Source organism: Marmota flaviventris, chromosome 7, assembly GCF_047511675.1.
Source record: "Marmota flaviventris isolate mMarFla1 chromosome 7, mMarFla1.hap1, whole genome shotgun sequence".
NCBI classification, from domain to species: Eukaryota; Metazoa; Chordata; class Mammalia; order Rodentia; family Sciuridae; genus Marmota; species Marmota flaviventris.
Window position 1 is genome coordinate 19,954,534 of NC_092504.1, and position 13,118 is coordinate 19,967,651.

Genomic DNA, 13,118 nt, shown 5'->3' on the forward strand with positions numbered 1-13,118 from the left:
TCTTTACGCTTATTCTTCAACACTGAATTATACATATATTCTGTAGCTTTGATGGGGTATCCCAAATTCCTACTGAGGTTCGCCTTGCTCTGACACTATAAAACCTACTATTATATGCAGATCTAGAGGCAAATTAAAAAATCATGAAACACAAAGCAAAGGACTGAACTCTCAGTTTCTGTAACTCTTGCAGAGAATGGTTACATAAGGATGAAAAGTTACACCAATATCAATTGTTGCATACATTTCAAATCTAGATTATGAACATAAATATAAAGACTGCCTGCTTTTATGTTTTGCAGTAAGCCAACGTCACCAGCCATGCTCAATAAGTAACAATAATACTTTGATTTATCATTTTTTTTTCAGAATCCTTCGTAGGAGATAATTTTCAAAGAAAATGAATTATGAAGTGCCGTGAAAGGAAGAATTTACAATGAGATCTGGAAGAAGGACTAGTTTCTCTTGCTTAGAAAAAATAAAATGTTGCAGGAAAATGAGGAGAGTTTGTGCCTGAGAAAAGAATAAAGAAGTACAAAGGCTAGCTACAAGGCAGAGGGGTCCATGCTTGGAAAGCTGAATGGGGAGGGGACATGGGAACAGCACTAGGGTCGAGGCCTGAGGTATAAAGATTCCTTAACCCTTATGCAGCCAGAGTTTGAATAAAGGGAAAAATTGCACTTACCTAATTGTCTGATTATGGTAACCAGTCAACTCTGGTCCAATGCTGGTGGTTACTACTATCTAAGTTAGGAGAGAGAGAGAGAGAGAAGAGTCAGTCATACCTTAACACCCCACAGTACAAACACACTCCCTGGCAAAATTCCTCATAGAATGTGCTGGACAGTCTTTGACCTGATCGATTTCTGCAAAAATAAACAGTTTACTAGTCCTGTGCATGTTTTACAACTTGGTAGATTCAGCTTCCCCAAATGACTTGATGTGGTTAAATATATCTACAATGCAGTTTCTTCCACTGGATCATTCAGATGCTTCCAGACTCCAAGACAAAGTTTCATTTAATGTGTTTGCATATACAAGCTTGTCGCATAAAAAGACAAATGTGTTTGGCAAAAGAAGGAGTTTTTGGAATTTCACTCTGACTCTGTGAGAGCCTTAGGGGAAAAGCAAGGTGGGTGCCGTGTTCTTCATACCCAGCTCTTCCTCCTCCCTTTCCCTGGGCACCAGGGATCGGTGGGGACAGGGCTTTGTTTCACATGGTTCTTCTTGTGTGCTGGACTACACAGGGAGCCCCTGGACCTAGGGACCACTTGGACTCCCTTAATGTCCCACAGAAAGCGTTTAGCAGATTCATGGTGGCCTCTCTGGGTCCTCAAGACGTGGACACCACACCATGTCTACTGAAGACAAACTCAATGAAAACCAACTCGGCCCAAAGTGGGTTCAGAAAAGAAAATGACTCAAACCAGTCATTTCCCTGAACCAACCATTTCCTGGAGATGATCATGACAGTCCCAACCCAGAGGGGGACTCTGTGTGGGAATCATTAAGCATCGCTAGGTCCTATGTGTATCAGGAAGGCAGATGGGAAAGGAAGACAGAAAAATGGGCAAAAGTCTACAAATGCGGAAAACAACTGTTTTTTTTTTTTCTTTTTCTTTTCACCTTTCTGGCCCTCCTAAGTCTTCTCTCCTGCTTTAGCTCATCATGCCTTGTGCCATTAAATTTGTGTCTTTAAATAAAGGACGGCTTTTATTCTTATCTGTTTGAAAATCTTCCACAGCGGCCCCCTGCCCCATTGCCAGTTAAAGTCCAAATCCTCTGATATTCAAGATTCTGCACGTTTTAACCCCAAAGACTTTCCCTCTCCTTCTATTAGTTTTCTATAATGTGCAAATTTCTACTCCAGTTGCAATAGTTTGAATGTGTTCCTCAAATGTTCACGTGTCCTAAACTTAATCCCCAAATTCCTATGTCGATGGTATTTGGAGGTGGGGACTTAGGGAGGTGATTAGCATGAGGAGTTGTGAGGGTGGGTCCCGCATGATGGAATTAGTGGCCCTAAAAGAAGGGGACCAGAAACCCAAGCTTGCTTGCTCTAGCTCTCTGGCTGTGAGATATCCTCGCTGTGTGATTCCACAGCAAAAAGCCCTCACCAGATGCCAACAACTTGATATTGGACTTGGCAACCTCCAGAACCGTGAGAAATAAGCCTCTTTTCTTTAGAGATGACCCCAGCTTAGGTAATCTGTTGTAGCAACACAAAACAGACTAAGACCCCAAACAGGTTTATCTCTTAGCTCCAACGATATGCTTCAGCGTCCCCTCCTCTCTTTTCTGTCTACATTCTGCCCATACAGAGAAACTTTTTTCAGGAAGCCTGCATTGAGCATCCCAGTATGAAACACTGTCTCCCTTCTGGAAATCAATCTGAGTCATTTGGCAATTAAGCTTGCCTTCTGACTTCTCCTCACGTGCTTCATGTTACTTCCATAAATAGTCTATAAGCAACTGGAGCCTGGTGCCTTACATACAGCAGGTGCAAAATAAGATCTATGTATTTGCTCTGACGTGTGATGCCTGTATCAGTGACACATGGCACGGAGCTGACCTTCTCCTCGGCAGAAAGCAGCAGCCACGCCACAATACCATCATAAGACTCCAGTGCAGGGAGCGAAGACGCGGGCCACAGCTATGTCACCTCACATTTCTAAGGAAACAAACAAATAGACAAAAGCTGCCCTCTAATGTTTTACAGAGTCTTCTCATGGAGGCAGCAAGAACTGACCTGATTTATTTTCTTTTCAGAAAAAGGAAATGTGATAAACCTAAACACCAAAGAAAGAAGGTGTATTGTCTAATGCAGGAGACAACAGAACGCCTTTGTTACAGGAAAATCACAAATCAATAAGAAAAGCTGATGAGAAAATCAAGTAACCAGAAAAGGTAACACCCTGGCATCTTGTGTATGGAGCAGTGGAATTGTCTTCAATTATAACAGATTTGCCATAATCCATAAAAGCTGTATTATGAGAGGGTGGAATGGTTATGTGCAATGTTTTATGTGCAAAGTAGATAAAGACCCTCCATCCCACCAGAATTATCACTTATGTTTGTTGGTTATTATGAGTGTGTTTAATGCCAAACATAAGCAATTGTTTCAACTGCCAAGAACAGTCAAACCAGATCTTAGCTGAACCAGCCAATAAATTTCCTTTTTTGAAAAAAAAAAAAGTTGTAGATCTGATAACACAGCCTGAACATGGCCGATGCTGTTTTAACATTTATCTCCACAAAGCCCATCTCCCTAGGGGAAAAGGACCGAATTGCTCAGATAATTGTGGCTGTAGAGCTGGCTATATTATTTACTCATTCACAATATAGTCGAAAGAAAGCACTTTAAAAGTTAATTAAATGGGATGAGATTCTTATGATTTAAACTTGCATCTATTAAAGTTTGATTTAGCAAGTGCATAGTTGCAAAGAGTCTATCATTTCGTACAAATTTGCTTACAGATTTTGTTGCTGTCTGGCATTATACTAATGCTTGACTTGGAGTGAAAATGCTGATGGGATTCATGGCGGAGCCTCTACCCTCATACCTGGCCTCCATTAAAAGAGATATCCAGCCGAAACCACTCCCTCAGAGGTAGGGTGAATTTAGTTTTTACAGCAAGGTCTTCTCCTTTGACAAGATGCATTTGAATATGCAAATGACCTAAGAGGAAAATCAAAACTCATGAAAATGACCCAAAAAAACATCTAGAAGTGAATGACAAAGATGTACCTTTTTCAACAACATTCCTAAGAAGCTAAAACTAAATCCCCTTCCTTTTTTTTTTTTTAAACAAAAATGAAGCAAAACCAAAACGCATTTTTTTTTTTAAATAAATGAGACATTTGCTTTAAGCTTCTAGGAAAAAGAAGTTTAAAGTTCGCATTTGGTTTCCTGTGGCCTTTCTTGTATAAACAGTGCCCGGTATCTGTTTCTTCCAAATGAAAATAAAATAAGACATTTGTAAAAACTATCTGAGCCCAACACCCATCCAGATTTCAATCTATTTTCTCAACTGTTTCTAGCTATCTTACTTCCCCCACCCATTTTTAGTAACTCCTCTTTACCGAGTCTACCCCCAAATAATCAACTCGTTTTTTGTAGAAAGAACAGTATTAACATATTTAAGTAAATGGCATCCCGACAAGGCCCATACAATTGCCATCGCCTGGTCGGAGAACAAGCACATCTCACACTTGTTGAGCAACCACTTGGACAATATCATCCTCATTCTAGACAGATATATCTGCCAGTAGACAGAACGTCAGAAAAAGACGATATCACTTTAAAGGTTCTGCTTTATACTTACCGTCTTCAGTAAGAAACACAGAAGGTGTGCCGTACATCTCATTAGAATCAACAAAATACAGAATCCCACAGAGATTGGCCTTGCAGTAATGGAGTAAATAAAGCCACATTGAAACAGTAAACCTAAAGGAGTGAGGAGAGAAAAAAAAATTGTGCAGATTGATATCATCCAAGAACAGGTAATTATAGTTAACAACGACCAAGTAAATTGCTTTCTTTCCAACGAAGGGATGGATTTGCTTTAGTGTTCATCATGGGAGATCAGTTCGCAAAGCCTGAGTTTTGAGACAAAGGAGGTAGTTATAGTAACTGCGGAGACGGGAGTTAAGCCTCATTGTACAAAACCACAGACAGTCTTCCTTGCACCAAAACCAGCTTCGCTGCCTCTTAGATGAGAATCTGACCTGCCTGCCACTTGAATTCTTGATTATGGCTTATAAAGTCAGATGTGGGACAAAAATATGGATTTTAATAAGAGGTGATTTGATAAGAAGCTATTCTAATACCTATGATTAAAAGAAAAAAAAAACATAATTAGGGCTTTTTGAGCAATTTTGCTTCTTTCAAAGATAAAAGCCCCAAGGTAGAAAAACATACTAATCTGTAAATGGCATTACCACGGGGTAACTGGGACACATACAGACTACCTTAATGATCACATTAGGCTGCTCCGAGACCCGGTTCTGGCTGACCAATATGAAACAACTAATCTAATTACTCTATTTCTGGACTGAGGCTACTTAGGTGAGAAAATATTGTACAAATTTTGTGCATCTGTGATTTGTGGAGTGAGGATGATATAACAGTATCCAACTTAACTAGGGCACATTCAGCTAAATGTGTGATCCATCAATCATTCAGAAAAAAAATTTGCTGGACACCTGTCTATGCTATGCATTGAACTGGAGGCCAGTAGTTCCAAGAGAAGGAGCTGGGAGTAACCACATTTCACCCGGGAAACCGACTCAAGGTCACACAAATACATCAGGTTCTCTCCACTTACCCCCCTAACCAATTCACAGTGTGGGTTAAAGTGGCAGCAGCCCCAGGTGTTTTATCCATATCCAAACAAGTCCTTTAGAATATTCTGGGCTTTATAATCTGGCCTCAAAACCAGTGGCATGAAATGCAAACAGATGGTGTCACGAAGCTCCCTCCTGACCCACCCAGCTAGCAAGCTCATGAAGACAAGTTATTACAAGGAAGCTTAGCAAGAGCACATGCTTGGTAAAGCGACTCAAGATCTTTCTACAGCCAGCAGCACGGGAAGAATTAAATCACTCTGCTAAATCCATCTGATCTGGGGAGAACCAGGAACCGTTTTCAGCATCTTCAATTCAGCAAAAGGAAAAAATATATATGTGTAGATTTTGCTGAAATCGATGGAGGATACGGAAACTGGGAGACTGCAAGCAGCTCTCCCAACCCTCCAAGAAAGAAAAGGCAAAGCCTGGCTGCATCTGCGTGGCCTTGGATGGCTGCAGCTGAAACCTCCCAAGGCCTTGGGTCCAACACCTTCAGCTTACTCCCGCCATTCCTGGATCTGTATATAAAGACCAAGGCAAATGGGTGGCTCCTAGTGCAAGAGTAATACGAGCCTGTTTCCAGGTCCACAAATCTGTCTAAACCCTGTAGATCCCAACATCTGTGGATCTAAGGAGCCCTTCCCAGAGCCTGCCCTGCTCTGCAGATAAAAACCCATCAAGAGGCCAGCCCCTGGGCTGCCCTCCCTTACACGGGGTAGTCCACGCGCTGGCGTCGGGCGGCCTCCAGCTCTCGGTTCCGGAACCTCAGGAGCTTCTTCACAATGCCCGTGTTTTCTCCACTGGAGGCATAGAGATAGCCAAGGAGGGCCACCACATCTGCAAACAGCAAAACAGTCGCTTCCGATTATCTCCGGCAAAGCTATCCCACCCAAGCCACCCTCCTCCTGGCGCCCTCCGCCAGGCTCCAGCCAACACTTAAATGTGATTCCTACAACTATCAGCAAACGCATATGATCACTGGATACTGCCGGGCACCGCGCTGGGCACCTGACCGAGACTGTCTCCCCCAGTCTTCAATCACAACCCTGCGGAGCTGGTTCCATCCTAACATCCACTCTACAGATGGGACACCCAAGGCTAAGTTTGCAAAGTTCAGAAGTGGTAGAGCCAAATGGCAGGTTTCAAACTCAGGTTTCTATGTTCTTAACCCTTTTACACACTGCCCTCTTCATGCCAGGGAAAGCATTTTGAAATCGTTTTTGTGTTACAATGAGAAAGATTCCATAGTGCTCACGATGGTGCAGACACTGAAGCATGCTTTCATGCACTAAACCCTCATTCTTATGCCCAGTCTACAGATAGGCAAATGGAGGCACAGTCAGTTGCCATATGGCAACTGTGAGAGAATGTCATGCAACGCACTGAGCATGGTGTGGGATGATCTCACTGAGTCTCACAACTAACTATGAGGTGGGTCCTTTTACTGTCCCCATTCAACATACCACCAACTGAGCCCTAGAGAAGGTTAAAGAATAAGAGGTGGAGTTGGGATTCCACTCAAGCAATTTGGTTTCAGAATTCGTGTTCTTTAAACTGCACTTTTTTGTTGTTGCTTTGTTTATTTTGTCTTTGGCTTTCCACATACACGCAACACATTACCCTACACAAAAATCACCAACCACTCCCCGTAAAACGGGGTGTGAAAAAAAAAATTTATTTCACAAACGTGGGAGACTTCTTCTCTGTAGTTCTAGAAAATAGGGATGTCCATAACACATCTTGAAGGGGAAAATGAGTTTCAGTTCTATATTTAATATCCACTGCTTTAAAGAGGCTAAGTATAAATTTCCTGTTTTCCATACATCCCCCACCAAAGAAAAGAGAATTCCCTTAACTCAACCTAGGAAGAAGGATGCTTTTCTCTTTCTAAAATGCTCCTTAGTTGAAATACCCCTGGTTAGATGGTGGACACAATCTATGCTCCTGAGTTTCATGGGGAGAGAAGAACTGGCTTCTTTGAGAATCATCAAATATCAACATTGGCACAAATTTGGGGGGCCTCAGTCTGGAGTGCTGGACCTTCAAGCACTCCTCATTGCCCAAAAGGAAACACAGAATTCCACTAAGTAGAGAGGTACTTTGGGTTTAATATAATTTGGAAATCTTAAGAGCAGCATGTGGACTCTCAGGCCCTTGTACAAATGTAATACGATGAAATGAGCCAATTTCCCCCAAATGTCCATCAATCTACCTAGAGACACATTTGGAAACCCAAAATGATGGACATAGTTCCAACAGAAACAGTGGAGCCTTTTAATTTTCTTGTTTTAAACTTGAGCTCAATTCGGTAACATTGAACTGGCTGGTCTGTTGTGAGGGATTAGAAATGGAAATATTGCAAAGATGTCTTTGAAATCTGAGGGAAAAAAATTCACCAAAGAGGTCGACAGGAGCTCAGCCTTGGTTTGTTCTCCATTCTTTCAAGTGGAGCAGAAGAGATCAGATGGCCATCCCAGACCCCAGGAAGGCTTCTGCCGGTGACTGCTGTTCTCTAGTACATAGTAGGAATATTTATCCAAGCAAGTGAGGCTCAGTTCTTCCCAGCCTCACACTAGTAAAAATAAACTCGGTGAAGCAGGATTCCAAAGTGTAAGGAGTTAGAAGCAAATACTAGCGAGCCCTTCTCTCATCCACGGATCCCAGCCTGAGGGGTCCTTTAAAGCACTCAAGACAAAAGACAAAATTATAGAAGGGAAAATCTCAGAGACCTGAAATAATTTTATAAAAACACATGCTGCTTGTACCCAGCAAAACCAAAGTAATGGTCATTTTCTTGTAAAGTCTGTAACTTTGATGGTTCTGCGATGGGAGCTCTGCTATAGTTCTCCCTCAGTTTAATGCTGTCTTCCATTATGATCAGAAGCAAGGAACAAGGATGAATTAGGGAGCAGGAAGGACTTCAGAATTCCTTTAGCCCAGGAAAACATATATTCTTATTGTCTAATCACTGACTGCAGCTGCTGGGAGGGCCCAACAGATGCTCTTTAACTTAGGATGTCAATAAATATCAACGGCAAAAAATGCATTTCCTACACCTACCCTACCGTAAGTAGGTTAGCCTGGAGTAAGTAAGGCTCAGAACACTTGTATTAGCCTACAGTAGGGCAAAATTATCTAACCCAAAGCCCATTTTGTAATAAAGTGTTGAATATCTCATGTGACTTATTGAATACTGTGTAGAAAGTGAGAGACGGAATGGTTGGGAGGGTATGCTTTTCCATTGTTGTACAGTCAAAAGCTCCTAAATGGAATGATCATAAATCAGAGACTATCTGTGATTGATTAGTGATGTCTGCACGGAAGCAGAACAGGGAGTATCAGCACCAGTGCCATCACCATTAAAGAATGCATAGGTTGGAAAACTTAAAGAAAAAGATTTAATAGCTTGCTTTTTTTTTTTTTTTCCTTTCGTGTATTCCATGAGAGCAGGGACCTTACTTTGTTCACTGTTTCATTCCCATAGTCCAGAACAGTGCTCAGCATTTGATAGGGACTCCATAAATATTTGGTGGATGGATGAATGAACCTAACCATGACCTGGTCAGGATTAAGCCGGTTTCCCTTTTCCTCAACACTTCCCATAATTCCATCGTGTTCACCACGCTGCCTAAGCCACACAACAGTCCCTCTCCTTTCAATCCTTCTCCCAAATCCAGGTCTTTGACTTTTCTTGCATGAGGAGGTTGGTTGGGGGTAGGGGGAGTTGTTAAGACATAAACGTAAAAATAAAATGCCAGGAAAACAACGCGTTTTGAACTCTTCCCCATGACTGTTTTTGTCTTAGTTCCTCAGATTTTGGAGCGGGTGAAGACCCTGGGTGTTCTATGGTACAAAGCCCTTCATTTGGAGATGAGAACACTGTCCGAGTCTTATTCTGCTTAGGTAACAAGAGGCCTGGCTGGGGCTCACACCTGGTTTCCCCAAGAACAGACCAGTGGTCTTTTTATTAACCACACTGCCCCTCGTTGCACCCCAGAGAAGTGTGGCTGAAGTCCAGCTCACCTGGCCCTCCCCGCGTGCTGCCTGGCTGCACTGAGACATTTCCCCACTGCTTCAGGAAGCACTGCTGTCCTCAGCTCCCAAGGACCCACCTTCAGGTGAGAGCCAGCTCAGTGGGCCCTCCAATGCCCCTGCAGCAGCACTGGGGCCAGCGCCCAGGAGGCAGACTGGGCCCCTCTCCCTACTGGCTGGTAAATGCTTTGAATCCCACCGCTGGAGAGGGTGTGTCTGGGGGATCCTGTAGCCTACTCCCTGGTGCAGTGGGGGGAAGGTCCTGTCTCCATGGAGCGAAGCCCGTCCCAGAACGTCTACACCACAAGGGCCCCGCTGACTCCTCAGCCCGCAAGCCGAGAAGTGAGACGAGCCCCTCTGCCAGCAATCACCGAGACTCAAAATGACTGCGAGGGGCCTGGGGAAAAAGAAAGTATGATTTTTAGTCTAAGAAGTAAAGCCCGAGCACAGTAACTCAATAACACTTTCCAAACACAGGACACACAGAGGCTGGGCCGGGCAGGTGTTTTGTTTTCCTTAAGGCCAAAGACTAAGGATAAAAAAGCTATATATTTTTTTAAACAGAAATGATTTAAGTCAGAACTTCACCCAAAGAGAACACTGGGCCGTGAAGTGGTTACTTTGGAAGTCTGTGGAATATTCATTAGCAGGAGTCTTTGAAAATGAAATAAATTCTGCTTCTAGTCATTTATCTCCAAACCTGCTTAGATGCATGCACAAAGATACAGGCACAAAGATGTGCAGTAAAAAGCTTGGCTGTTGAAAGCAGAGGATTCAAAATGACCTGCAGGACCATCAACAGAAGGTGGGTAAGTAAGTTGTGCATGCTTAGCATCTGCTGAAAAGCACGGGGCCGAGCAACACGTGCAGAAAACCCTCCGAGTGCCCGGCACAGGTTCCGGATCCTCTCTTGTGCATGAAGACAGGGGCTAAACTTACTGCTTCTATGTGCAGAGAATATTTCTGGAAGGAGACAAGAAGCTGTTGTACTGAGTTTGCTTCTGGGCAAAGCACCAGGAGACTGGGGGATGGGGGTGGAACATCTTCTTCCCTCTAAACCTTTTACACGATTTAAATTTTTTTACCTGGTACATGTATTACTTTTGTGGCTCAGAAAGAACAGGACAAAAGCCCTGAACATTCCCGCCCGGGCAGGCAGAAGGCACCGACCGATTCTGCGGCCTCCCTACCCTGGGCTCAGCCCCATCAGCTGCAGAGACAACGTCCAGTGGGTGAAGGAAGAGGATGATTCACATCGATAAAAATTCAACTTTAAAAAAAGTATTCCTTCTAATTTAGAACCTGGGTTAGGACGGTATTAGCATATTTCAGAGAGGCGGCATAGCAAAGTCGAAAGCATCAAGAAGTTTAGGCCCTAGTTAAATAAACTCCTTGAGTCCCGTTTTCCCCTTCATAGACGAGAGGATGACAATAATACCGTCTTTCCCAGGGGACTAGCCTGAGAAGTTAGCGCAACAATGTGCACGGGAAGAGTGTTTTGAAAACTGTAAAGGGCAATGCAGATGCTAGGCAGTAATTAGTGTTATTACTGAAAAACTCAGAATACTGTGATTAACTGGAAAAAAAAAAGAACTAGGTCTGTGATGGTTTTATTATTTTTTTTTTTGAAAGTACCAAATATCTAGCTTATAATTAGAAAAAGTATCATCACATCGTTGGGTTGAACAGTCCTGCTGCACAAACTGTTTTTTTTTTTTTTAAATTTTCTCCCCACATATGCAAGTCAAACCTGGCTCCAACATTTGATAGGACTTTCAATCATTTCATTGTAATGGGGTTTTGTTATAAGAAATCATGCTTCCAGTCTCTTGAAACTGAAGACGGGAATAATTTTTAGTGGAAGGAAAAGAGGATAGAAAAGAAGGAAAGCGACATGTTCTCCAAGAGATTCTTAACTAAGAGGGAGGGTCAGGGAAATATTCATAAAGGTGGACACTAGGGCAGAGTATTTAATAGCCATTGGCATGGTGCTTAAGAACATTCGAAATGTGCTCCTAACCCCAATTGTCTGTCTGATTTCCCCGAATTACACCTCCAAGTACACATACATACCAAGCCCATTACTGCTCCCCATTTCCACCCTGTGATGACGCTAGTAATCAACTGACCTGGCCCTCTAGCTCACAAACGCACACTCAGCCCCAGAATCCCTCTCAACACTACACTCCAGGAAGCTACCCCCCATCAATCCAAGTCGGCCCGCAAGATGAAACCTATCTGCCTTCACTCACATCAAGGGATGCATGTGATAAGACCTCCCGGGCCGCGACCCCTCCGTGTCCTCATGCTGTCACCTCTGCCTGGGAGTCCCCCACGTTCCTTTCTGACTGAAAATTCTGTTCATCATATTGGTGAGGGTGAGGGTGAAAGTTCACTCATCCATTGCTGGTGGGACTGCGAATTGGTGCAACCACTCTGGGAAGCAGGATGGAGATTCCTGGGAAAACTTGGGATGGAACCACCACCTGACCCAGCTATCCCACTCCTGGGCATAGACCCAAAGGACTCTAAATCAGCATACTACAGTGACGTGGCCACATCAATGTTTACAGCAGCTCAATTCACAATAACTAAGCTATGGAACCAACCCAAGTGCCCCACAACAGATGAATGGATAAACAAAATGGGATTTATATATATACACAGTGGAATATTGCTCAGCCAAAAAGAAGAATGAAATTGTGGCATTTGCCAGTCAATGGACGAACTGGAGACTATCCTGCTAAGTGAAATCAGTCAATCCCCCAAAACCAAAGGCCGAATGTTCTCTCTGACACGTGGATGCTAACACACAATAACGGCAGCGGGGGTGGGGGTGGGGGAATAGAAGTTCCCTGGGTTAGACAAAAGGGAATGAAGGCAACAGAGTAGTGTGGGAATAGAAGACCATAGAATGAACTGGACATAACTTTCCTGTGTCCTGTGTTCATATATGAATACACGGTCAGTGAAACTCCACATCGGGTACAACCACAAGAATGGAAGTTATATCCCATGTATGTATGATGTATCAAAATGCACTCTATTGCCATGTAATATTAAAAAGAACAAATAAAATTTTTAAAAAAGAAAATTCTGGGGGGCTGGGCTGTGGCTCAGTGGCAGAGTGCTTGCCTAGCAACTGTGAGGCCCTGGGTTCAATTCTCAGCACCACATTAAAATAAATAAGTAAAATAAAGGTTCATCAACATCTAAAAAAGAAAATTCTGCTTATCCTTCAAGTCTCTCTTCAGCTATCACCTTTTCCACGAGGAAGCTTAGCAAAGGGCTATCTCATTAACTTTTTTCTGTGCTTAGTACCTTAAAACATTACAAATAAATAGCTCCCTGCCCTCATGCAGCAGCAAAGCTTAATGGTTACATGTGGGGTTTGGGAATCAAATTCTCCAGGTTTAAATATCATCTCTCTCATTAATAGCTGTGTGGCCTTAGACAAGTTATTACCTCTCTGAGTCAGTTTCCTCCTCTGTAAATATGACAGTACAGTATTGGGAAGATGCAGTTAGATACACAGAGGCACACCAAGGCTGGCACCTAATGAGTTCTCATCTCAGACGGAGGCCATGACTGTGGGAGCTGCTCACCTCCCACACCAGACCTTAAAGAGAGGGACTGTGTCTCATCTCCATCCTTGAGCCTCCAGATTTCAGAGAAGAAACGGGAACATAGTAGCTGCTCAATCTTTTTCTCACTGAATTGAATGATGTGATATTATG

General features: G+C 43.1%; 1 protein-coding gene across 2 annotated transcripts in view; it reads right to left on the minus strand.

Moving 5' to 3' along the window:
- The window catches only part of Sel1l3 (SEL1L family member 3), a 99,540-nt gene that overhangs the window by 69,205 nt on the left and 17,217 nt on the right, over window positions 1–13,118 (minus strand). For both annotated transcript variants that reach the window (XM_027939003.3, XM_071614199.1), the window contains 4 exons: window positions 6,060–6,186; window positions 4,326–4,447; window positions 3,564–3,679; window positions 686–744 (listed from right to left, as the gene is read on the minus strand). In XM_027939003.3, coding sequence (XP_027794804.2) covers window positions 686–744; window positions 3,564–3,679; window positions 4,326–4,447; window positions 6,060–6,186 — 424 coding nt within the window. The remainder of the gene's footprint in view (window positions 1–685; window positions 745–3,563; window positions 3,680–4,325; window positions 4,448–6,059; window positions 6,187–13,118) is intronic.